Source organism: Bos mutus, chromosome 14, assembly GCF_027580195.1.
Source record: "Bos mutus isolate GX-2022 chromosome 14, NWIPB_WYAK_1.1, whole genome shotgun sequence".
NCBI classification, from domain to species: domain Eukaryota; kingdom Metazoa; phylum Chordata; class Mammalia; order Artiodactyla; family Bovidae; genus Bos; species Bos mutus.
In genome coordinates, this window is record NC_091630.1 from 16832348 (window position 1) to 16858380 (window position 26033).

The following is a 26033-nucleotide window of genomic DNA, read 5'->3' on the forward strand; positions in this document are numbered from 1 at the left end:
GCCATGAAATATACTTAACTTGACATTTTGGAAAAATTGTAACCTAAATAAGAAAGATATAACTGTAATGTGTTTGGGGTTAAAAATTATCTCAAAACATTTTAGCTAGTATTTTTGAGAACAGAGTTTCTTTTATTAGAAGTTAGAGACTTTCAATGAATTAAAATGTGTAATAGTCATATTGGTTAAAAGCAGATGATGAATTCAAACTAATGATTCCAGTGTTAATAGTAAATATTATAATTGTTTTACTTTATTTTTAAGTTAGTTGGGGCATGGTTTGAATGGAAGCTCACTTATAATTGATGCAATTAAAATGTAATTGAAAAGAAAACAAGTTGAAATTATCAAAAGAATTATTTTCTAATTATAATATATATGCACCCATGATTTCCTAAGCATAATTAAGAAAGAAGTGTTTACATATTTGGTAATGTTTGTTTCATTCCTATGGGTACCAAGATTAATGCCCTTTTTTAAGGCACACTGAAATTTTAAGTTATTAAAATTTTTGTTTAAATAAATAAAGTTAGTTTGTTTTTCTTTTAAATGATAAAAACGTGAAGATTGTAGGGAAGCTTTATTCACTTTTTAAAAGACTGTTTGAAAACTTATACTTAATCTATGCAGTTTACCCTTTTTTGCTGCTAATAACTTTTTAAAAATAAAATAACTTGTTCTTTCTTCTTGCTTTAAGGTATTTGTCATCTAGTGTATGCCAGATTTATTGGACTGCAGTAGTTTTAGTGCATTTTGGCTGGAATGTTTATTATGACATCACTGTAATCTATATACAGTATGTGATTTCAGATGGTTTCAGTGTTAAATATTTTCATAATTATGCTAGTTTTGGCAGTTCACTTGGAACTTTTTCACATCTCTTTAATGAATATGTTTTACTTCTGGGCTTTTGAGACAACCATATGTTTCAAAAATTAATAGTGTGCTTTTAATGTTAACATTGTGCAGAAGTGTATGACTACAGACATTTTTAAGGATCTAAGTTGAACTAAAAGTAATTACAGTGAGGTTTTATTCACAGTAGTAGTCTTTTAGTATTTAGAGACTATAACAGTCCCCAAAATAACAGAAGATGTCATTATAAAGATTGAATAGTGAAGTTGTTTCGTGGAATGAAATGCTGTGAAGTTTGTTTTGCATTAACTTAAAATGAATACAAGTTTGTGCGCAAATTTTCTTCATTTTTTATTATAGCAAATCTTTCAATTTTTTGCTTGTAACAAAGTTTCAGACAGAAATTTTTTCTTTTACTAATGTATGACTAGCATCTGAAGTCATGCCATATTGTAAAAGATTCATTTTTATTATTATATAATCCTGTTAGTGGTTGTAGTGAAGAACATTTTTGTATCCTGAAGGAGGGCCTATCACTGTTCTTATTGCCTGTAGTATCGTATTAGAATGGTAAATTTAGTAGTAACCTTCTTTTAGTTCTTGAAATTTTCTCTTCAAATATATAAGAGAAAAACTAAATTCATGACCATTCTTTTAAGCATTATGAAATAGTTTTATTGTTGATTAGTGAGTTAATGGTGCACAGTATACCATCAGTTTCCCTTTGTGTTGGAGAGGTATTTGATCTCTGTTTCCTCATAGGCATCTCTCAAGCAGAATGTGCTAGTTTAACCTCCCCAAAGGAATAAGGTGATGTCAGATGCTTTTATTTCATATTACTACCCCATCTATTTCCTCCTTGTAATACCTGTTTTTTTGAAAGAGCAATCTATGCTTATTTTTTCCATCTTAACTTGTTATTCACCCTTTGATCTACTCTTTTACTTTTCTCACTCCTGTCCCTCTACTGGATTACCAAACCTCCTTTTTTTTTTTTTTTTGTTTATTGGCACCCTCCTCCTAATTACCAAATCTTGAGTATCAAATAGAATGAAGGTTGACAACATCTCTATCGTTCTTTACATGACTGCGTTTTTATTGAACTAGACCCCGCCTTTAGCTTTTGGTATTGTTCTCCCATCTTCAATGTTGTCTATTGTGGCTTTTTTTTTTCTTTTGACTGATCATTATTCTTTGTATGTGCTATTTATAGTTTCCCCCCATTTAACCTCTGATTTTAACCTAAAACATTCACTCAGTTTTAATGACCTGATCTCTCTGGTTCTTCCAAATAGAATGACTCTTTGTGTTCCTATTACTTGAAAGTAAACAAAAAAGTACTCTTGTAGACTGGTTTTATGTATTTCAAATAGATTCTGGAATCTTTGAGGACAGTTGCTTTTGTAAATCTAGCGATTAACACATAAAAACATTTTATAAATGTTCGTTGAATCAAGTCAGGTAAAGAGTACTCATTTGTATTGTGTAAATTTCAAAAATATGTATATTTTGAAGTTTTTATGTTATCCATATTAGAAACTAGTTAGACCTCTTATCTAATCTGAATAATAACAATTCAGTGAACATTGTTAAATGGGTGCCAAGAATTCTAAAGATGATTAAGATTAATCCTTAAAGGTGGGCTGGCTGATTCATATTGATGTTGGTAAAAACCAATGCAATACTGTAAAGGAATTATCCTTTAGTTAAAAAAAAAAGCTTAAAAAAATAGACTTCAAAAAAACAAACAAAAAATAAATTATTACCAAGAAAAAAAGATGGGTTTCCCCTGTGGCTCAGTGGAAAAGAATCTGCCTGCAATGCAAGAGACTGGATTCTATCCCTGGGTCCAGAAGATCTGGAGAAGAGCAACCTGCTCAGGTGTTCTTGCCTGGGAAATCCACAGTGGAGCCCTAAGAGTTGGATACAACTTAGAAACTAAAACACACAAAATTACTAATTAAAAAAAAATGTGATTAAGAAGACAGCTTGGATTCCCAACTCACAAAATAGTGAGGGTTTTAATATATAAACAAATATGTGAAAATTAAAACCCTTACCATTTGTTTCAGATTTTCAAATGGAAAATGTTTAAAAGCTTCAATTGAATTGTCTTCTTTTGCTAAAGCCATATTTGACATTATCAAGTGGTTTGTTTTGATATCAACTAAAGAAATAGTTTCTGATTTTAAACTACTACTTGTTTTAAAAATGCTGTTTAAGAGTACAAAGTACAAAAATTTTGGTTACATAGGTTTTTATAGCTAAAAAAATAAAGTTGGAAGAGTCTAACATCAATTTTAGTAAACTACATACATTCAAGAAAACTTTTTAAAATTTTTGAATGGTGATTGATACTTTGCTTTTCTTTCTTCCAAATAAAAATAGGATGACCATGAAAGCTGTGGTTCTAATTCTACCAACCGTAGTACTACTGAGAACACAAAAACATCAGCAAAACCCCGAAGAATTCAACAGGCCACTCCCACAGATCCTGATTTGCCACCAGGTAACTTCTAAGGGGATTGATAAAACCAAAATTTTGATTGTTATTGATTATTGTTGTAGCCCTTTGTAGAATATATATTTTCCCTATTTTTTAGTGTCATAAAGTATTTAAAGTATATGTACATTTGCTGCATAACGTCAGAACAGATTGAAAGACATTTGTGAGAGCTTTGGAATCATTCAAGGTTTGGTACTCGTTTGCTTGAGATTATTCCTTAAGTTTCTTTATTACATCCTCTCCAAGCAATGATTTGCCTCTGAGTAATAAATACTTATCGGAGAAGGCAATGGCACCCCACTCCAGTACTCTTGCCTGGAAAATCCCATGGCTGGAGGAGCCTGGAAGGCTGCAGTCCATGGGGTCGCTGAGGGTCGGACACGACTGAGTGACTTCACTTTCACTTTTCACTTTCATGCATTGGAGAAGGAAATGGCAACCCACTCCAGTGTTCTTGTCTGGAGAATCCCAGGGACGGGGGAGCCTGGTGGGCTGCCGTCTCTGGGGTCACACAGAGTCGGACATAACTGAAGTGACTTAGCAATAGCAATAGCAATAAATACGTATAGTCTCTTCATTCCTCTTGCTTCCTGATAAACAAAGGAATGACACTAAGTTGTTCTCAGTTTCTGAAAACTGTAAAATTCACTAACAGAATCACAGAGTTTTGTAACTGGGAGACCATCTCTCTTTTCAGTTCCTAAAATTTTTATTTGTCTGGAAGAGTAGTGGCTTTCAAATAACAGTTTCTTGATAAGTATTTAATGAAGGGAAAAAAACCCCCAAAACAAAAAAGTGATTGTTACATGATGGCTCTGTGGCCAAGGTGCATTGCTGCCTTTTTACAGTTAGCAGTTATCAGTCACTTCTCTTTCATTTATCAGTTACTTTTTTTTTTTTGAGGTATAGCTGACATTGGTATACACTTGTTTTCTGCCCCAAAGCTTTGTAAGCTTTCTGCTGGATTCAAACTAATTATTTTTTGACTGTCTTCTGGCACCATCTACTTTACTTGTAAGAGGTTGGCATTAGTTGCATCATTTCATAGCCCTCCTGTCTCAAATTTAGGTTCTAAATTACATTTGAATTGAGCGTATTTAACTAGTGTTATTGTGATGTTATTACTGATGCTTTGTGTTCTTAGGAACTTTACCCAACAGGTCTCACTATTCCCTCTGGCTTTAGAATAAATAGATTAATTGCTATGGCTGGAGAAAGTGCTAAAAGAAGTTATTTTACTTCTGAATGTTGCTAATTCTTCTTAGAGTAGTGTGATGTTTATAGCACTTGATAAATTTTTTACTTATTAACTCCTTGGGAGAAATCCCTGGTGAATTTAATTAAACTGTAAATTAAATTAAGCTATAGCTTATTCTTATTTGTTAAATGAGCAACCCCTATGTCCCTCCAAATTTCTGACTACATATCCCTGTAAAACTTCTGAAGCCAACTCATTGTATAGAACTCTCTCCATCAGTATTCTGGCAAAGAATCAGTTTTAGGTTTAACTGTTGAGTCTCATGACATTTTTTTTCTTTTAGGAAAGAACTTGTTTAAGAAAAATTTAAAGCTTTTGTCAGTTGTTGATTTCACTGATAAAAATCTTCTATGGGCTAACTTACATGTACTTGAAACAGGTCCCATACTTTTAATGATTCTGTAGAGTCTGTGTTGGAATTTACACTGATACTTAGGATGAGAACTGATCTATTTTTAGAAGTATAAAACATAAAAACAGACGTAGCATAAAATGTCCTATTTTTAGTGTCAGAAAACAGAGCTGTTTTCTACTGAACTACTTGGGGTAGCTTTTGGGTTAATGTGCTTTTCTGCCTTAGCTAATAGGAGGACTCAGTCGTTTTTCATGCTGACATAAATCACAGTTAAAGGAGTTGCTTTAGGAAGTAACTGAACTTGTTGGGCTGTTACTGGGAGGCAGAGCAGCTAAACTTAATATTGCCAAAGGAAAGAAAAGGGATAATTTGAGAATCCGGTTGGATAATGGTAAATCATTTTATTTAAAGATTAACTCATATGGTTATTTGTGGACTCATTTCTGTAATAATACCCTGTCTGGAAATTATATTAAAGTTCTTTCATGGTAGAAATGAATTCCTGTTCTCAAAATTTCTTGGGCAAAGTTATTCTTCCAGCATCTGTGGTTATAATTTTGGAATTCAAACATTTATGTAGATTCAGAGTTGCTTTTTTGAGAAAAGTTTTGGTGTTGCCAATAATTGTTTTGTATCGTGAAGGATGGGCACCTCTCCAATAGGAAAGGAATAGCAAGTTGATATCTCATTTTTTTTGCAATTTCTGATCTTGTTATCTGGAACAGTCTTTTTGAGATTATGCATCCTGACCAGTGAGTGTGTTGTGAAAGCAGTTTAGTGGGCCATGGAAAGCATTTAAAAAATATATAGCATAGACTAGAAAACCTCAGTGTGTGTGGCATGTAGTAAAGGTTAATCATATTTCAAGAGACTTACACATATGTGTGCTTATTCTGGGTTATGATGTAATACTTCTTGCTGGGAGAGAGGTCAAAAGAGTTTGAATCTGCCTGATTTGAACCATTCACATTTACTTTCAGTTAATATATAGACCAGAAACTTCAATAACTGCTAATAATAACAGGTTGAGTTGTGGGCCTAAGATACTCAGGAAGATATATTGACAGTTCCTATTTAGAGGGAAAGTTTAAGGATGTTTCATTTCTTTCTTTCTTCATTCATGCTTTCCTCAGTAGTCTCTGCACTTTATCTAGCTTAGAAATGGGATCACTTCTAATTGATTCTGTAGTCCTGTGATTTCTAAAGTGTACAGCCTTTGGCTTTGTTGAAGGTCATTGTAAGAAGCCAGCCTTTGATGCACTGCCTCTACATTTTCTCTAAAATGTCTTTAAGGGTATTGTCCTTTAATTTATTCAGGGCTTCTTAATTAACTGATGTGTTTTTTCTGATTAAATATTTTTTCATTAAATATTTTTTCTACTTATTTGGTCAAGAAACTCAGATAATTTGTGTTCCAGTGCATAGTTCCTTTTTCTTTTGTCATGTAATTGTCTCTTCTTTTCTCCTTACCTTTTTACTCAGAATATATATGTATATGCATGTATACATGTGCAGGTATTTAGGGTATAGAGAAATTAAAAATCATACCCACTGGGTCTGAAGTGACCTAGATGTCTTTGATATTCATCATCTGTCATGGAGGTTAGCAAATATTTTCTATGAAGACCCAGTTATTAAATATTTTAAGCTTTGCATGCCATATATTTTCTGTTACAGCTATTCCACTTTTCTGATGTACTGGTGAAATCAGTCATAAACTGTAAATAAACTAATGTTTGTGACTGTGTTCCAATAAAACTTAATAAAAACATGGCACGGCCTCATTTGGTCAGCCCCTGATCTAATACAATGTCTGGTTCTTAATAGCCATTTATGTATTCATTGCATTGCACAAAAACTCAACTGCACAAAATCACAGAGTTTTCAGACTCTGATAATCAGGGTCATAGTGTCCTTGAAATGTAGAAGGAGAAGCTACTTCAGACGTTTCTGGTTTAGCTAGCTATCTTTTTTGGAATGTGGACCTTTGAAAATCTTTTGAAATAGTTATAGACCCATGTATGCACATTTAATTGGAGGAGGAAATGGCAACCCACTCCAGTATTCTTGCCTGGAGAATCCCAGGGACGCTGGGGCCTGCTGGGCTGCCATCTATGGGGTCGCACAGAGTCGGACACGACTGAAGCGACTTAGCAGCAGCAGCACGTACATTTAAAATTTGCATGTCACTTTAGGATATTCACATACTCACTGAAGTCTTTCAATAGGCCCCAGCTAAGCCTCTGATCTCGGAGAAGGCAATGGCACCCCACTCCAGTACTCTTGCCTGGAAAATCCCATGGACGGAGGAGCGTGATAGGCGGCAGTCAATGGGGTCGCACAGAGTCGGACACGACTGAGCGACTTCACTTTCACTTTTCACTTTCATGCATTGGAGAAGGAAATGGCAACCCACTCCAGTGTTCTTGCCTGGAGAATCCCAGGGACGGGGAAGCCTGATGGGCTGCTGTCTATGGGGTCGCACAGAGTTGGACATGACTGAGTTGACTTACCAGCAAGCCTCTGATCTAGCTTTTGTTTTATGGATGAGAAAATGGCAACTTAGGTATTTTGATGTAGATGACAAATACCTTATTATAATTTGTAATACTTGTGGTATACGGCTTCCTAGGTGGCTCAGTGGTAAAGAATCTGCCTGCTAATACAGGAGAAGTGGGTTTGATTCCGAATCAGGAAGATCCTTTAGAGGAGGAAATGGCAACTCACTCTAGTATTCTTGCCTGGAAGATCCCATGGACAGAGGAGACTGGCGGGTTGCAGTCCATGGGGTCGCAGAGTCGGACATGACATGCACACACCTGTGGTATACGGGAGGTGTACCTTGTTAAATTAGCAGTCATTTAATCAAGGTTTTGTCTTCTGCAGAAAATACTGAATATGAAATGGAAGCTGTGTTGTGTGTCTGTGTTTGCTTGCTTAATGCTTGTCACCTTAGGCTGGTTAGGGCTTGGTTTTCTGAAGAATAATCTCTTGTAGGGAGTTTAATAATAGCTGGAAAATATATCAAATAATTTAAGAATATTTTTAATGTATTAACTGTTCAAGAACTTGAACCAAAAATGGAAATGTATTATTCTAGGAGATAGCACAATCATTTCTTAACTACTTGCAGAAGCTCAGCAGTTTAAACTCTCATCACTGTGCCTTTCTGGAACATTTGAGGAATACCTTGTTGTAAATGAAAAAGAAATGCATAGCTTATTTTACATTTTCTATTTTTATGCTTATATTATTGTAACATTTTTTTATTAACATTTTCAGGGAAAACTTAAGTGACTAATTGTGTAAGTTAAGTTAATGTTAACTGGAGGACACATTAACATAAATTTCAGGGGATTATCATGACAAAAATGTTATGTTTTCTTTATGTACCAGTTAAAGTCAGTGTATCAGAAGCCCGACTCTTAGCGACCCCATGGACTGCAGCCTACCAGGCTCCTCCGTCCATGGGATTTTCCAGGCAAGAGTACTGGAGTGGGGTGCCATCGCCTTCTCCGATCAGAAGCCCAGACTCCCTTTATCCAGAGGCTCTGCTGTGTGCTACCTAGGTTTTGAATTGTACTGTTTTCAGCTTTTTCAAGAGGATGCTCTGGAGAAGACCTGTCCACTTCTTGCTATCCCCAGGTTGAAAGTGATGTATATTCTTCTCAAATTTCAGGAAAATTATTTTTATTGATGTTGTATATGTCTTATAGTCATATCTCAGTAACAGTTCTGTATTCTGAAAGGGGAAGCACAAATATTGATGGGTAGCTAGCCATTTCTGCCATACAGGTGTTCTTTCTCTTTAATATACTGAAAAGGACATTATGATTTTGTCAATAACCTTTACCATATCTAACATTTATGTTTTGTTCATAACAGAAAAAAGTGATAACTGGAGAGCTTTTACTTCATTCTGACTACATTGAATTTCAAAATATTGCTTAGTGGAGGCAGGCTGTTCAGTTCCCTAAATCTGTATGCTGTATGCTGAAGCAACTAGTTGAAGGCTATCTTTGCCCTCAGAATTAATGGCTTTGTATAGGAGATATTGTAGACTACTAACTACAGTGTGAAACCAGAGCAAAGAAGTAAGGAAGCGCAATTAATGCTTTTGGGATATTAAAAGGAAGGAGCAATTATGTCCAGGTATGTGTGTCCTCTGACACACAAAGGTAAAATGGAGAGGTAAGAAAGATTGAAAGTGAAAGGGTGGGAAATGGCTTAGTGGACAAGTAGTATCCAAAAATAAAATCAGCCAAAATAAAACTTAATGCAAAAACATTGATGGCCAGATGCTGAGTTATATTAAAAGGTACAGTTCTCCAAACAATATATGATGACTTTTTATGTACTTAACAACCTACCTTTGAAATGTGGTAGATCAAGCAGACCTTCTCCCCCAAAAAAATCCCCAAACTGGATCTTTAAATACCAGAATTGACAGGATTATTTTATAGAAACATAAAACTCTGTTCTCAGCAGATAAGACAGTGTACATTTTTTTGATATACACATTTGGTATCTATAGCCACTGAAAAAGACTTGGTTAAAAAGGTCTTGAAAAATTTCAGAGATTCATTATCATAAAGATCATTCTCTCTGGCCACAATACAGTTAAATTAGAATAACTACTGATATGTTTGAATTGATTGCTACAGTTTTATTATTTGTTTTTTCTTTGTAAGCTCTGATTTTCATTTTTCTATTTCCCCTCTCACGCTAGTTGTTTGCTTTTCAGTGTCCTGAAATAAATGCTCCATACTTTCTTTCTAGGTTTTGTGGCTATTTCAGTGAGAAAGAATGGAATATGCTTACTTTTATGTTACTTAGAACTGGAACCTGTTAACATTTTGATGTACAACCTTTGAAGACGTTTTTTCTGTGTGTGCGTGCTGCATATACACATACACTTATACATTTTCTTTTGTAATTTGCATTTTTTAATGTTAGGAACATGTTTCAAGGACATTAATTTTTTCACATTAAACAAAAAAATTTAGCTGCACCGGGTCTTAGTTGTGACATGCAGGATCTAGTTCCCCAGACCAGGGACTGAACCCTGGTCTCCTGCATTGGGAGCACAGAGTGCTAGCCACTGGATCACCAGGGAAGTTCCCTTTTTCACATTGTTATTTTAATCATTAGCATGTATTTTATTGTGTTCCACAGTTTGTTTAATCAGTCCCCCTTTTTTTTTTTATTTTTAAACTTTACATAATTGTATTAGTTTTGCCAAATATCAAAATGAATCCACCACAGGTATACATGTGTTCCCCATCCTGAACCCTTTTGTTAGTTTTTTGGGTTATTTTTCATTTTCAGTTTTGTAAAATTCTCTGACAAACATACTGGCATGTAAATCTTTGCACATACCTCTGTTTAGTCTATAGCATCAAAATTTGTGAATAATTATAAGGTTTTGACATGTATGACCAAATTATTCTCTGTGAAAAATGTCACAGTTTTTTCTTCCAAGCACATTTTTGGTCCAATGCTGTTTTTTACTATTGTATTTCTTTGAATCTTTTATAGATGGAAAATGCTATTTATTTTTTATTACTAAGTGGAATTATCAATTTTTTTTACCATGTTATTCTCCTGTCGTTTTGTGATGTAGAAAAGCTAACTTTTACATTTTGTTAGCTGATCGATACTCAGTATTTTTCAGTTACATCTTTTGGATTTTCTATATAAAAAACAGTCATCTTCGTGTACTGATAATTTTGTGTTCTTCTTGTCAGTACTTACACTGATTTCTCTTTTGTACCCTAATTTAGTTGTTTATAACTTTTGTAACTATCTTGAATAATAATACTGATAAGTATCTTCAACTCATTGCTATTTTCCTTAGCTCCTACAGTAGCTGCCCTAAGTTATCTTTTACTTACCAAAGCTGATAGATTTTTAAAAATTATTATTGAACTTCTCTATTGTATTACCAGTAGGAATTCTTATTCGTAACCTTCTAAAAAAGTTTTATTTTGAAATAATTTCAGCCTTCCAAAAAAGGCAAGAACATTACAGAGAACTTACTTTTCCTTTAATTATTTGAGCATAAGTTGCCTATATGATGCTTCAGTAACCCCAGCTAAATTTTACACCAAAAACTTGATCAGGAAGTTTTTAGGTACTGTAACCAAGTCATCAACCATGGAATTTCTGTTTTTGAGCAAGTTGGTTTCCTAGTGACCATGTTAGGGCAAATACTTTCTGTTTGTAAAACTGGTTTGTAAAACAAGCTTTTTTGTTTTTAGTCACTAAGTTGTGTCTGACTCTATTGCGACCCCATGGACGGTAGCCCACCAGGCTCCTCTGTTCATGGAATTTTCCAGGCAAGAATACTGGAGTGGGTAGTAGCCATTCCCTTCTACAGGGGATCTTCCTGACCCAGAGATCAAACCTGGGTCTCCACCATTGCAGGTGGGTTTTTTAACCATCTAAGCAATCAGGGAAGCCCTCTTTTTAAATATTTGGTTATTTTACTGTGGTGAATTGGCTTATTCATCTCAGCTTGTATAATGGGAAACTGAGAGAAGGTATTGAAATGTAGGTGAAAAATCCATCAGTTTTTCTATCAGTTACAGTACATTTAGTATTATGTTTCTGTCATTATTTTGCATTGTATGTTTTCTGAGAGTCACTGCCCCTCCCTCCTTTTTCTTCCTCCCCCCACAATAAAAACTCATGAACTCTTAAGTGGTTTTTATGAATTCTTTATTCATGACAGGTTTTCAGAAATAGGAAAATCAGTATTAGTCATGCTTCTTGACTTCTCAGAAGCTGTTTATTTTTAACATCTGTATTTAATAGTGATAGCATGAGGGAAATAAACTTTTTAAGGGTGAGCATTTTGATACTTAAAATTTACTTTTGAAGCTTAATTTATGTATCATTTTAGCATCTATCTTCCCTGGTATGATAATATCTGAAACCTTAATCTTACTGATATTTTGTGTGTTAATTTTATGGCATATGATAATTGGCACTTTAAAAGCTGCTAATATGAGAAAAACTTGAATTTAGTCATTGTACATTTCTTTTCTATTTGTATCCATTGGGAGTGAGTGAAGGAATTGGTTTTTGCAAGCATGTTATGGTTGAATAACTTTAACTTGGAGCAGGCTTCAGTGTAGGTGTTAATGTCAGCTGCTAACAGAAGTTGATTCTGTTTTGTCCAGTAAACTTGTGGTTTAAAGAATATAAGCAGATAGTTATTTAAGTAAATAGCTAAATTTTAAATTAGTTTTTATATAGATTTTATAGTGGAAAATACGTTTTAATAGTTTTTAATCTTTTTCTTCTGTCTTTTTAAATGCTATTTATGAAGGCAATGGCACCCCACTCCAGTACTCTTGCCTGGAAAATCCCATGGACGGAGGGGTCTGGTAGGCTCCAGTCCATGGGGTCGCTAAGAGTTGGGCATGACTGAGCGACTTCACTTTCACTTTTCAGTTTCATGCATTGGAAAAGGAAATGGCAACCCACTCCAATGTTCTTGCCTGGAGAATCCCAGGGACAGAGGAGCCTAGAGGGCTGCAGTCTGTGGGGTCGCACAGAGTCGGACATGACTGAAGCGACTTAGCAGCAGCATGCTTAGTTTTATTTATATTTTCTATTAAATTCCTCAGTAATATATCTGTATATGCTTATTATGTGAAAAACTTCTGATATTATGAATTCCTGTTACGCTTTTATCTATTCTCTTTCTTTCCCTACTTTTCTCTTTTGTCTTCATCTTTGTGTTCTTTCCCTTTCTTTCTTTTAGTACTTTTTGTATTTTCTTCCTCAGTCATATTCTCCCTTTCCCATTTCACTATTATACAATATTAAGTCGAAGTAGTCAAATTCATTTTATCTTCCTTTCTCGAGCCTTAATTTTTGAGTATTTTAATAGCTATTTAAAAGTAGGAAGAGAAGATGGTAGCTGAAAAAATAACTTTAAAGAAGCTTTTCTTTTTATATATTGTATAATCAGTGTACAGTAACATTGTTTCATTTGAGAAAATGTTTATAAAACGGGCAGAAATCAACGTACTTGTAGATTACATGGCCTTTGAATGAGACCTAGTATTATGTTGTTAAAAAGGTGTGGCTTCTATGATTTCTCTAGTACATGAAACTTCATGATACAGAACTTCTTTGCAGGGGTGTTTGTTGAGAAGGATCTGGTACTTACTAACTCTTTGGCAAGCCTATTTCCCTATCTGAATGTTGGTTTCATCTTTGCAAAAGATGCAAAATGATACTCTCATTGTTCATGTACATTAAGTTCAGTAATATTTTAAGGATAATTATTGATTTAACATTTAATTGGAATATTTTTCCCCTTATTTTATAGGCTATGTACAGAGTCTGATCAGACGAGTTGTAAATAATGTAAATATTGTTATAAATAATCTGATACTAAAATATGTTGAAGATGATATTGTCCTTTCAGTCAACATCACATCCGCAGAATGCTATACAGTAGGTGAATTGTGGGATCGTGCATTCATGGATATTTCTGGTGAGTAAATGTCAAGATTAGTTGACATTTTTCTTTTTCTTCTGTTGAAACATTTATCTTGGATTCTAAACCTTTTTTGGTCCACCAGCCTCTTTGCTAAGTCTACTGAAAGCTTTATATCTTCATCCTGAAAAAAATGTACATATATTAAATTTAGCATACAATTATAGGAGATTATTAGACCTTCAGATTAAGAAATCTGACTTGTTTTCTAATACTCTTAATTTTTATTCTTATCTCATGCTTGTTTCAAATGTTAATGTCATATTTTACAGTACGGTGGGTTGAAGGAATAAAAATTGAATAATTAAAATTTTGAATGTTTTTGAAAGAGGAAAAGGAATGTGTTGCTTTTACATAGTTCAGTAATGGCAAAACTGTGTATCTGATGTATGTTTTAGATTTGTATACTGCAGAGCATATTTGGGGTGTTTGGAAAATCACAAAGCCTCCTTTATTATGTGCTGCATTTTCCTTCTGCTTATATTAAAATAACTATTTAATAATAATATATTTTTAATAACTACCAAATACTTTTTATTATTTTATATATTTTCAACATGGAAGGTAGGCATGTTGAGAAGCCTTGAAAATATAGCTGTGAAAAAAGTGCTGCTGTTTTGCTAGAAGACATAATAGTTAAATAAGTCACAACACTTTGATACATGTTCTGATAGTGTAGGGAGTGGGTATTTTTGGAAAATACAGTAAGGAGACTATTGTGAACGCCTTGTATCTGTGATTTGCTATTGTACATAATTGCTAAAGGCGCTGGCACTAAAGTTAGACTACCTGAGTTTGAATCTTGACTCTCCCAACTTCATAGAGATGTGTGATCTTGTGTGAGTTACTTTGTGGTTTCTTATTTTCCTCAAATACATACCATAGCATAAAAGTATTTGTTACATAGTAAGTGCTCAGAAAGTGAGCTGCTGTTTTTATTATTTTAATTCATTTTCTCAGATTCTCATTACAGTTCCATAAAGTGATACCCTTTCTCATTTGTTAGTAGTATATTCATTTATTTAAGTCCTAGTAACAAGAAAGCAAAGTGAAATTGAGTCTCAGGGTTTCCTAACTTGCCTTGTTAAGGCGTAAAATAGGAACTAGAAGAACTGAAATGCAGTGTGTTCTTTAGGGTTTGGCCTTCACATTTTAAAAATGAAAAATAATCCTGATATTACAGCTCTGTTGTAAGGCATAAATAAGAGCATATGCAAAAACCCAAGCTTGTTTCTGAGATATTGTCAATGCCTCTAAAAGGGGAAGCAGTATCTACTTCAGAAGTTAAAGGATTAAAACAGAGTAGTTAAGAAAGAATGAAATCTTCATGTATGGTAAAACATGAATGAATCTTGAAAACATTATCCATGCATGTAAGCATTTCTTTAGGACATACATAGTACTTAGGAGTGGGTTTGTTAGGAGGATATGCAAATATTCACATTTTGAAACTAATGCAGAGTCTTTTTCTACAGTGCTTGTTAGGTCAGCATAATTATTACCCTCATTTTATAGATTGGATTGTAGCACATTATCTAAAAATACCAGAAGTAGAATTCATTTTGTATGTTTTTAAGATAGTTCTTATTAGTGTTTAGGAAAGTATTTTTCAAAACTTAATCCTTTTCACTTTCACAGAAATGTTTTCTAGAATATCCTTGAAATATGATTACTTTAGCATAAAGTGATTTTTATAGTGTAATGGAGAAGAACATGTGCTCTGGAGTAAGGTTTTCAGAGTTTGAATTATAGCTCTGCTCTTTATAAACTGTCTGACAAGACCAATTATTTACCCTTATTGTGCCTTCATTCCACAGCTTTTAAACAGAGCCATATAAATATTATAAGAAAGAATGACTGCAAAAGATTTAGTGTAGTGTCTAATAGCAAATACTCAGTGAATTATAATTATTATAAAGAGAGGGAAGAAAGCAACTAGAGGGTTTCTTTCATTTCTTCTTATGATAATTTCTTTCCTATTTTGATAATTTCTTTATAATTTGTGTATATGTACATAATAGTAACTAAATCATTTATATACTGTATAACATGAAATAACGTGGTAAGTTTGTATTTTTTTCAGCTAAAAAATTTAAAATTTATTTCCTTAATAAAACCTTACTATTTTCATACATGTACATATTCTTTATACATGTTAAAAACTTAAATCCAAAAGAAGAAAACAAAATTAAATGCTGAATTAATTAGAGGTTGCCAGGATGTACTCAGAAATAGAATGGACTAAAATATAGTTTATTGTTTTGAAGATTGCCATGGCCATAGTGTATGGATAGTTGCTAACTTAAAATCACTGACTAGGTAGATTTGAGCGTGATATTTACCAAGGAATTATTGTTAGTTAGGAATAAATTTTCTAAAGGTTTTGTTCTCTAGTTTGATACTCTACCAGCAATTGTTTCCATTTTTATTCCCTTGAAAACAGACTTTATAATGTTACTGGTAATTTGGTAATTTCCTCATTAGTCATTATTTAAAAACATGTTGGCCACTAGAATTTTCTATGATGATGGAAATGTTTTACTTTTTACTGTCCAGTGCCCTAGCCACTAACTGTATGTGGCTTTTGAGTACATGCAATGTGACTAATGCAGCCAAGGACCTGAAATTTTATTTCCATATAATTTTAATTCATAGGTAAATTTAAATAATACTGTATTCATGGTGGCTACCATATTGAAGAATGCAAGCTTTGAGAACAGCAGTATTTCAGTGGAGAAATAAATGTTAAATAAGCGACTATTACTCAAATGTTTTTATAATGTGATTTTCCAAGAATTTTATTGTTGTTTAGTATTCCATTGCAGATAGTGAAATGTAGATAAATTTTTATAAACTTTGTCTTAAATTTGTAGTTGGGAGTCAAGCAAATTGGGGACAAGCTGCTTCATTTCTTTGGCTTCTGTTTGATTCTTCATACATTAAATGGGGATTATTGTGCCTATTTCATAATATTGTTGGAAGCTTTCAGTGATGCATTAAATGTGAAGTTCTATTCATAGGTGCTGACAGTCCTAGTTAAATGCTTTATTAATCTTATTTCTTCTATTATTTTTATTAGTTAAACTAATAAAGAGTTGCCTTTTTTTTTTCTTCTAAGTTTACTTTTTACTTAAAATGTTTTTCTCTTTTTTCTTTTAGCAACTGATCTGGTGTTGAGAAAGGTTATCAATTTTTCTGACTGTACAGTTTGTCTTGATAAACGAAATGCCAGTGGTAAAATAGAATTCTACCAGGATCCTTTATTGTACAAGTGTTCCTTCAGAACTCGTCTGCATTTTACTTATGATAACCTAAATTCTAAGATGCCATCTGTTATAAAAGTAGGTGTTTCTTTTTCTAATAGTCAAGTTGCATGTTTCTACTTTGTTTATTGATTGTTATACATACTAATCATTGTTAAAAAGCAATGAGGAAATTAACCTCAAATATATAATGTAAAAATGTTTTGTTCATATTATAACTTTTATGTTATTTGTTATGTATTATAACTTTTTTCCATTTAGTGTTCTAATAAAGATATTTTGGGGACAGCTTTTTTTCCCTGTGACTTAGATTCCATTTTAGTTTTTCCTGCTGATTGTTAGTGTTTTTCTCTTCAATTAGATAGAGGAGATCATATCAAAAAGTTTATTTATACCGATGGTGGACTGAATATTAGTCTTTATTTCAATCCTTATAAATTTTTCATCTGATAATAGTTTCTGACCCTTGTTTTCCTTAGATAACTTTATAAGACTTAATTTGCTTATCTATTAGTTTATTGGTTTAGGGAATTTTAGCTGTCTATGGTTTCAAAATGTGATTAAAACCTTAAGAATATGTGAATGTTTCAGTAATATCTTTTGATCCACATGAAAATTTGTTCTCCAGGTATTGGCAAATATTTTTAGTGTGTATCATTATTCTCTAAGGGTAAATTTTGTGTTGTTTTATTGCATAAAAATTTTCTCAAAAAAAGAATTTTTTTCTCTATCTCTTACCTATTTATCTGTCTTTGAAAAAGAATTTACACAGTGACTTGTGATTTTGTTAACTAAGTTTTCACATGGAATAAATTTTTATTATTGAATTATAAGCTTTTGTATTGTAATGAAAAAGCCAGTCCTAAGCCTGAACACTGGTATTGACCACTGTGCTTGTTTTGGCGTGGCTATAGAAATTATTTATTATTTTTACATAGTGCTTTTAAAACATAAGACATGTCATTTTGTGTAGCTTTGAATTTATACATGAATTCCACCCACTTTTCTTTGGTAGTGCTCACTCTTGAGTATCTTTTTTTCCTTACACTTTGTACAGGACACATTGTTTTCTTTAAATTCTGTTACTCTTTCCTTCTGTTTTATTTTTTTTTATTTTTTTTTTAAATTTTATTTTATTTTTAAACTTTACATAATTGTATTAGTTTTGCCAAATATCAAAATGAATCCATCACAGGTATAGCTTCTTAGACAAATATAAGCACGGAATAGTGTTGATTCAATAGTAATTGTGTCCCTATCCCAGGACAATGGACTTAAACATTCCTTCTTTGACCTTGACTCTACCAGTGAAGTTGGGGAATGTTAAGAGTAAATTCAAGATATATTTTGAAAGCAAGTAATGAATATGGGGAAGCCTTACCATATAAAAATTTCTTTATTAATCTTTAATACAGATTTAATTGTACATTTTAGGATGTGGGTAAATTAGAGGAGAGTGGTACCACTTATGCTTAACTGAAATTAAATTTTCAGTTTTTTATTAATAGTACTGTGATATAAGATTTGGTGTTTTGAGTTAGAACCATCATTTTTGTGCTCTTAGTCCTAGGAAATAAGTATTTAAATGGACATGGTTAAGCTCATTGATCATCTCAAAGACAGGGAATTTCCAAAAATGTTTGAGACACTCTAATTATTTGTCAAAGGTTCTCATATATGTTTCATTAGGTGACTTTTGAATTTATTTGTATTTGGGTAGACTTTTTGTAATTTTCTATCTTTTGTGAGTAATAAATGTTTTAGAGATTATATCATCTACGAGATACAGAGCATACAGATGTGTTATTTAACATTTCCCCTTGTTAGTGAAAATTTACTTTTTCTTAACAGTTTTTCAGAGGAATGGAAGTCTACACATAAATCTTTGACCACATCTCTGATTGATTCCTTAGGAATGATTTCTGTAATTGCAAATATCTTATTAATGGGTTTAAACTTTTAAGGCCTGTCATCTGAACTACAAAATTGCTTCCAGAAATGTTTAACCAGTGTATATGCTCATGAACATTAAGGGAAATGCCTGTGTTATACTCTACTATCCTTAAATATGATCATACTTATATAAAAGCCAACTTGTTTAGCAAAAATAATGCAATTTAATATTAATTTGATTATTAGCAAACTTAGATATTTGAAAATATGTTCAGTGGCCATTATTTTTTTTGAAAAATTCATTCAGGGTCTTTGTCAATTTTCCTATTGTTGGTTAGCTTTATTGATTTTAAAGATATTTATATGTATAATGTATAAAATATCTTTTATATTTTAAAGGTATATATGTTTATGTGTATAAGATTTTAAGTGCATACATATGTGCATACAGGATTGAGGTTGATTTTGCTAAGACAGCTATCACTGGTGCTATTGGTGCCATATGGTATTTAAAAGAATGTGGCAGATAAATGTCAGATTTAAGAAGAGCTTCGCAGGCCTGCATTGCACACCTGCATAAGCCTTCCTCAGTTTTCTTACCTCATTGTAGTTTATTTGGTGTATGATTTTTGTCAGTTTTTAAAACCTGTACTCATAATTGAGTATGGTATTTTATACTTTCCCGTATAATTTGCTTCCCTTGAAGTACATTTTTTTGTACAGTACAGTGCCTTTGTCCCTAAAGATATGCTGATTGCCATTACTTTTTCAAGTTTCATAGACACTCAAATACCAGTTAGTTAAAATAAACCTTCCAAAAGACTTACTTTATGGCTTAATTGGTTTTATTCCATGTTTATGTAGCAACAGGAAATTATTGTATTGAGCTTGTCTTTATATTTTATTGATGTATTGTTCTATAAGGAGAACTTCGATTGTTGACTTTGTGTCCTATTGATAGTAATTAGTCTTACTTATAATTAATTCATGTTGTAAATTTTATACCATGTTTAATTCTTTTAAAGTTTGTTTCAGAAATTTTCCTGGTCATATTTTCCCTTTGTTTTCTATATCTGACAATTATTTTACCAGGTGCATACTTCCATAGTTATAGTGTTAGTAGTTTACTCACTTAACATATGTTTTTAGGATATGTATGCATTCTTTTTGGTTAATAAGCTGGAAAGGGTGGATTAACGACTTATAAAATGACATTATGAAACTTTTATTCTTATTTGTGACAGAGATCTTTATGGTTTTTGTTGGAGTACTATTATACTCTTAATATTATAGGATGGGTACTTTGTTAACAAAGAATTTTTGGAAAAGTAATTTTGAAATCCATTGTGACTGTGTCTTGTCATGATCATTTCTATTTCCACTTAGATAGTTGGGATTAACATTGCTTCTATCTAAAGTTAGTGATCATCATAGGAAAATTTGTTTAAATTTCTAAGATTTTAGAGCTGTCATTTTGGCTTAAGTATTAGAAACATTGAGACATTACTGTTTTTCCTATGGTACTCCATTTTAAGGCTTAACATTTCTGTACTTATGTTTAAATAGTATTCTCTTTGAGTATACTTTTGTTGATGCTTTTGTTTTCTTCAAAATACAGATTCATACCTTAGTAGAGAGTTTGAAACTTTCTATCACTGATCAGCAGTTGCCTATGTTTATCCGTATAATGCAACTTGGAATTGCTCTTTACTATGGAGAAATAGGAAATTTTAAAGATGGAGAAACAGAAGATTCTACTTGTCACAATAAAGATATGTTGGGAAATGTTACAGGTAAATACAACAAAGTTTTTATAACTATTGTTCTTACAAATGTTTTCACCATTGTGAAACTTGAAAAGCTACAACATTAGATTATGTTTTATAGTATTCTAATATGATGGGATGATTTGCTTAACACTGATTTTTTTCTTTTCTACATTTTGCATATTATTCTTTTTTTTCCTACATGCTAAAAATAACTTGACTATTTCTAGTAGGTATAAGTGTTCAGAATATACATTATACAAAAGGATAGTCCAGCCTCAAGATTTCCTAGTAAGTTATAGTACAGTTGACCCTTGAACACATGGGTTTGAACTGTGTAAGATCCACTTACACACAAATTTTTTTCAGTAAAACTGCATGATCCATGGTTGGTTGAATCCTCAGATACAGAACTATAAATATGATAGTGAGTTGACTATAAAGTTATACCTGGATTTTCATCTTGTACTCCTAACCACCTTGTTGTTGAAGGACCAGCTATATTGATAATTTTTCTATAAAGTCTCACTGAGTTATTTTAACTAAGTTATTTATACTTAATTATCATATGTAATTATAATTAACTGTGTGTGCTGTGCTTAGTTGCTCAGTCGTGTCCGATTCTTTGTGACCCCATGGACTGCAGCCCTTTATGCTCCTCTGTCCATGAGGATTCTCCAGGCAACAATACTGGAGTGGGTTGCCATGTCCTCCCAGGGTTCTTCCTAACCCAGGATCGAACCCAGGTCTCCTGCAATGCAGGTAGATTCTTTACTGACTGAACTACCAGGATAGTCTATAATAAACTATAATTACACCTAATTAACTGTATGTTTTAGAGGATACCTAGTTAATTAATTGGAGCATTACTCATTGAAGTATATACTTCATTGAAAGATACTTAGTGGGTTAATTTCACTTATTCAGTTCATTATACTTTTACTAAAGCCTATTTGTATGTAAGACATTATTGCTGGGAATGTAGGAGAATGCAGAGATAAAGAAATGTGGGAAAGTACAGAGACAGATTTAAAATCTTAAAATCTTAATGTACATTGGAGTGGACAGACATGTAAACAGTTAGTTAAGCACTTAAACAGTTAAGTGGATGGCAGATATTTGACTTATTAATATTAGAGGTATTAACGATTGGAAGTAGAAAAATGGTGAAAGGAGTGGTAGGCTTTGACTTGTGTTGGTCTGAGTCTCAGGAAAAATTTGGAGGTGATGATTGACTTTCATAGTTAGAGCCTTTAGCTAAAGGGCAGTTAAAACTTGGGAACAAATAACCCCATTAAAAAGTGGGCAAAAGGTCTTTATAGAGCTGTTTCCAGAAAGAATATCGAGGTGGCCAACAAGCATGTGAAAATATGCTTAGTATCATTAGTCATGAAGGGTAATACAAGTCAAAACCGCAATGAGTGCTTTATAGCTACTAACCAGTGTAGTTAAAATTAAAAACGACTCATAATAAGTGTTGTCAAGGATGTGGGAAAATTGGAACCTTTAAGCATAGATGGTGGGAATGGTACACAATCTGGTTTGTCAAAAAGTTGTACATAGAGTTACTATATTATCCAGCAGTTCTATTCCTAGGGTTATATGACAGAACTGGTAGAACAAAAACTAGTTGAACAAAACCTAGCATACAGAAGCTGGTCAGTTCATTTTTTCCACCATGCTATTATGGTAAATTTCAAATATTAATATATGGAAAGTTGAAAGTATTATACAATCAACAGCCACTATGTGGTTGAGTAGATGTGTAGGATCTACTCATCATCTGGATTCTACAGTGAATATTTATCACATTTGCTTATCATGTATCTGTTCATCTAACATCACTTTCTCTCCATCAATTCAACCAGTTTTTGCTGCATTTCACGGTTAAGTTATGGACACCAATGTACTTCACCACTAGATTTCAACAGTATATCCCTATCTAAAGTTTATGTTTATTGACAGTTCTTTTTCTTTTTCTTTTTAAAGGTTAAATTCATAAGGTAAAATGCATAAATGTTAATTTAAGTATGCTATTTAAGAAGTTTTGAGAAATGTGTATGCCTGTGTGATATGGGACACTCATCAAAATATGTGTCATTAATATCTCAAAAAATTATCTCATGCCACTATTCAGTCACTTCCCTTCCTCCAACTGTCTGCCCACTCCCCCTTCCACTTAAGAAAACCCTGTTCTGAATCTCTAAAAAAGAAAGAAGCCATGCATTAGTTTTTGCTGATTCTGGAATTTCATGTAAATAGAAAACATACAGTATAAATTCTCCTGTGAAAGGATTCTTTCCTCAAGCATAATATTGTTTTTTTACTTTTCATTTTTAAAAACTTTTTAAGACTTAATTTTTTGAGCAATTTTAGATTTGCAACAAAATTGAAGGGTAGGTACAGAGATTTCCCATATGTCCCCGTTCTCATACATGCATAACCTCCCCCATTATCAGCATCCCTCTACTTATCACAACTGATGAACCTACATCATTATCACCCAGAGTCAGTAGTTTAAAGTTCACTCTTGCTGATGTATATTCTGTGGGTTTGCACAAATGTATCCATCATTATGGTATCATTCATAGTATTTTCACTGCTCTGAAAGCATTGTATTTGGGGGTTCATCTGTATTGTTATATATATCAGTGTTTGTTTCCTTTTTATTGCTAAGTACATGGAATGACTATGCCATATGAATGTAACATAGTTTATTTAGACATTACCCTGTTGATGAATGCTTGAGTTATTTCCATTTTGGTTATCATAAGTGAAGATGACCTGAACATTCTTCTGAAAATCTCTTGAAGACATGTAGCTATTCTTTTTCTTGGTTAATACCTAACAGAAGAATTATTACATACTTTTTTAAAAAATAAATTACCAGGCTTTTCCGCCAAAGTAATTGTGCCATTTTACATTCGCATCCCTGGTGGCTCAGAGGGTAAAGTGTCTGCCTGCAGTGCGGGAGACCCGGTTTGATCCCTGAGTCAGGAAGATCCCTGGAGAAGGAAATGGCAACCCACTCCAGTACTCTTGCCTGGAAAGTCCCATGGATGGCGGAGCCTGGTAGGCTACAGTCCATGGGGTCGTAAAGAGTCGGACACAACTGAGCGACTTCACTTCACTTTGACTTCACTTCACATTCCCATCAGCAATGTATGCTAATTGCTTCACATCCTGGGCAACATTTGCTGTTGTCAGTCCTTTTTCACTTTTTGCCATTCTGATGTATATGTTGTGGTTGCTCATTGTGGTTTTAATTTGCACTTCCCTGAGGAACATTTCATGCAAAGATGAGCTCGATAAAGGACAGAAATGGTATGGACCTAACAGAAGCAGAAGATATTAAGAAGAGCTGGCAAGAATACACAGAAGAACTGTACAAAAAAGATCTTCACGACCCAGATAATCACAATGGTGTGATCACTGACCTAGAGCCAGACATCCTGGAATGTGACATCAAGTGGGCCTTAGAAAGCATCACTACAAACAAAGCTAGTGGAGGTGATGGAATTCCAGTTGAGCTATTCCAAATCCTGAAAGACGATGCTGTGAAATATGCCAGCAAATATGGAAAACTCAGCAGTGGCCACAGGACTGGAAAAGGTCAGTTTTCATTCCAATCCCAAAGAAAGGCAATGCCAAAGAATGCTCAAACTACTGCACAGTTGCACTCATCTCACACACTAGTAACATAATGCTCAAAATTCTCCAAGCCAGGCTTCAGCAATATGTGAACTGTGAACTTCCTGATGTTCAAGCTGGTTTTAGAAAAGGCAGAGGAACCAGAGATCAAATTGCCAACATCCGCTGGATCATGGAAAAAGCAAGAGAGTTCCAGAAAAACATCTATTTCTGCTTTATTGACTATGCCAAAGCCTTTGACTGTGTGGATCACAATAAATTGTGGAAAATTCTGAAAGAGATGGGAATACCAGACCACCTGATCTGCCTCTTGAGAAATTTGTATGCAGGTCAGGAAGCAACAGTTAGAACTGGACATGGAACAACAGACTTGTTCCAAATAGGAAAAGGAGTTCGTCAAGGCTGTATATTGTCACCCTGCTTATTTAACTTACATGCAGAGTACATCATGAGAAACACTGGACTGGAAGAAACACAAGCTGGAATCAAGATTGCCGGGAGAAATATCAATCACCTCAGATATGCAGATGACACCACCCTTCTGGCAGAAAGTGAAGAGGAACTAAAAAGCCTCTTGATGAAAGTGAAAGTGGAGAGTGAAAAAGTTGGCTTAAAGCTCAACATTCAGAAAACGAAGACCATGGCATCTGGTCCCATCACTTCATGGGAAATAGATGGGGAAACAGTGGAAACAGTGTCAGACTTTATTTTTCTGGGCTCCAAAATCACTACAGATGGTGACTGCAGCCATGAAATTAAAAGACGCTTACTCCTTGGAAGGGAAGTTATGACCCACCTAGATAGCATATTCAAAAGCAGAGACATTACTTTGCCAACAAAGGTTCGTCTAGTCAAGGCTATGGTTTTTCCTGTGGTCATGTATGGATGTGAGAGTTGGACTGTGAAGAAGGCTGAGTGCCGAAGAATGGATGCTTTTGAACTGTGGTGTTGGAGAAGACTGTTGAGAGTCCCTTGGACTGCGAGGAGATCCAACCAGTCCATTCTGAAGGAGATCAGCCCTGGGATTTCTTTGGAAGGAATGATGCTAAAGCTGAAAGTCCAGTACTTTGGCCACCTCGTGCTAAGAGTTGACTCATTGGAAAAGACTCTGATGCTGGGAGGGATTCGGGCCAAGAGGAGAAGGGGACGACAGAGGATGAGATGGCTGGATGGCATCACTCACTCGATGGACGTGAGTCTGAGTGAACTCTGGGAGTTGGTGATGGACAGGGAGGCCTGGCGTGCTGTGATTCATGGGGTCGCAAAGAGTCGGACACGACTGAACGACTGATCAGATCTGATCTGATCAATTATTTTGAACTTTTTTTCTGTGATTTTTGACAATTAATATATCTGACTTTGTGCCATTTGTTAAATATTTGCCTGTTTTTAAAACTTTTTTGAGTTTCCTTACTGATTGGTGACTTTTTTCCTTAATCTTTTTTATTCAAGTATAGTTGATTTACAGTGTTACGTTAGTTTCTGCTGTCCAGCGAAGTGAGTTGGCTATGTATAAGGATGGTTCTTTATATATTTTGAATTCAAGAATGACAATACATGTCAAATACCCCTAGGGAATATATTTTTGCTGGTCTCTGACTTGCTTAATTCATTTTTGAATAGGTGTTTCTTGAGCAGTTTTAAATTTTGATTGAATGCAGTTTTCAAAACTTTATGTCTATTCCTTTATGTGTTCTAAGAAGATGATTAGGTTTGCTCTCTTTTTTTTTTTTGTAAAGAAAAAGGTTGCTTGCTTCCAAACACATCTGAATTGTTTTTTTTTCCCCAGCTGTCTAAAGCAGAAATTCTTAACCTTCTATTGTGCATGTTATGGATTCTTTTGACAAACTGGTAAAGCCAATGAACCTTTTCTTGGAAAGTTTTAAGTACCTTGATTTTAATGTCTTCGTGTCCTTTTTTCATGTTATTTGTGCTTGGAGTACTTTAAGGTTTTTTCGTCTGTGAGTTTAT

At 33.7% G+C, this 26033-nt stretch overlaps 1 protein-coding gene across 13 annotated transcripts in view; it reads left to right on the top strand.

Annotated features, from left to right (window-relative positions):
• VPS13B (vacuolar protein sorting 13 homolog B) overlaps positions 1-26033 on the top strand; it is an 805186-nt gene that overhangs the window by 50182 nt on the left and 728971 nt on the right. For all 13 annotated transcript variants that reach the window (XM_070383038.1, XM_070383035.1, XM_070383034.1 and 10 more), the window contains exons 4-7: positions 3244-3364; positions 13319-13486; positions 16649-16830; positions 20264-20438. In XM_070383038.1, coding sequence (XP_070239139.1) covers positions 3244-3364; positions 13319-13486; positions 16649-16830; positions 20264-20438 — 646 coding nt within the window. The remainder of the gene's footprint in view (positions 1-3243; positions 3365-13318; positions 13487-16648; positions 16831-20263; positions 20439-26033) is intronic.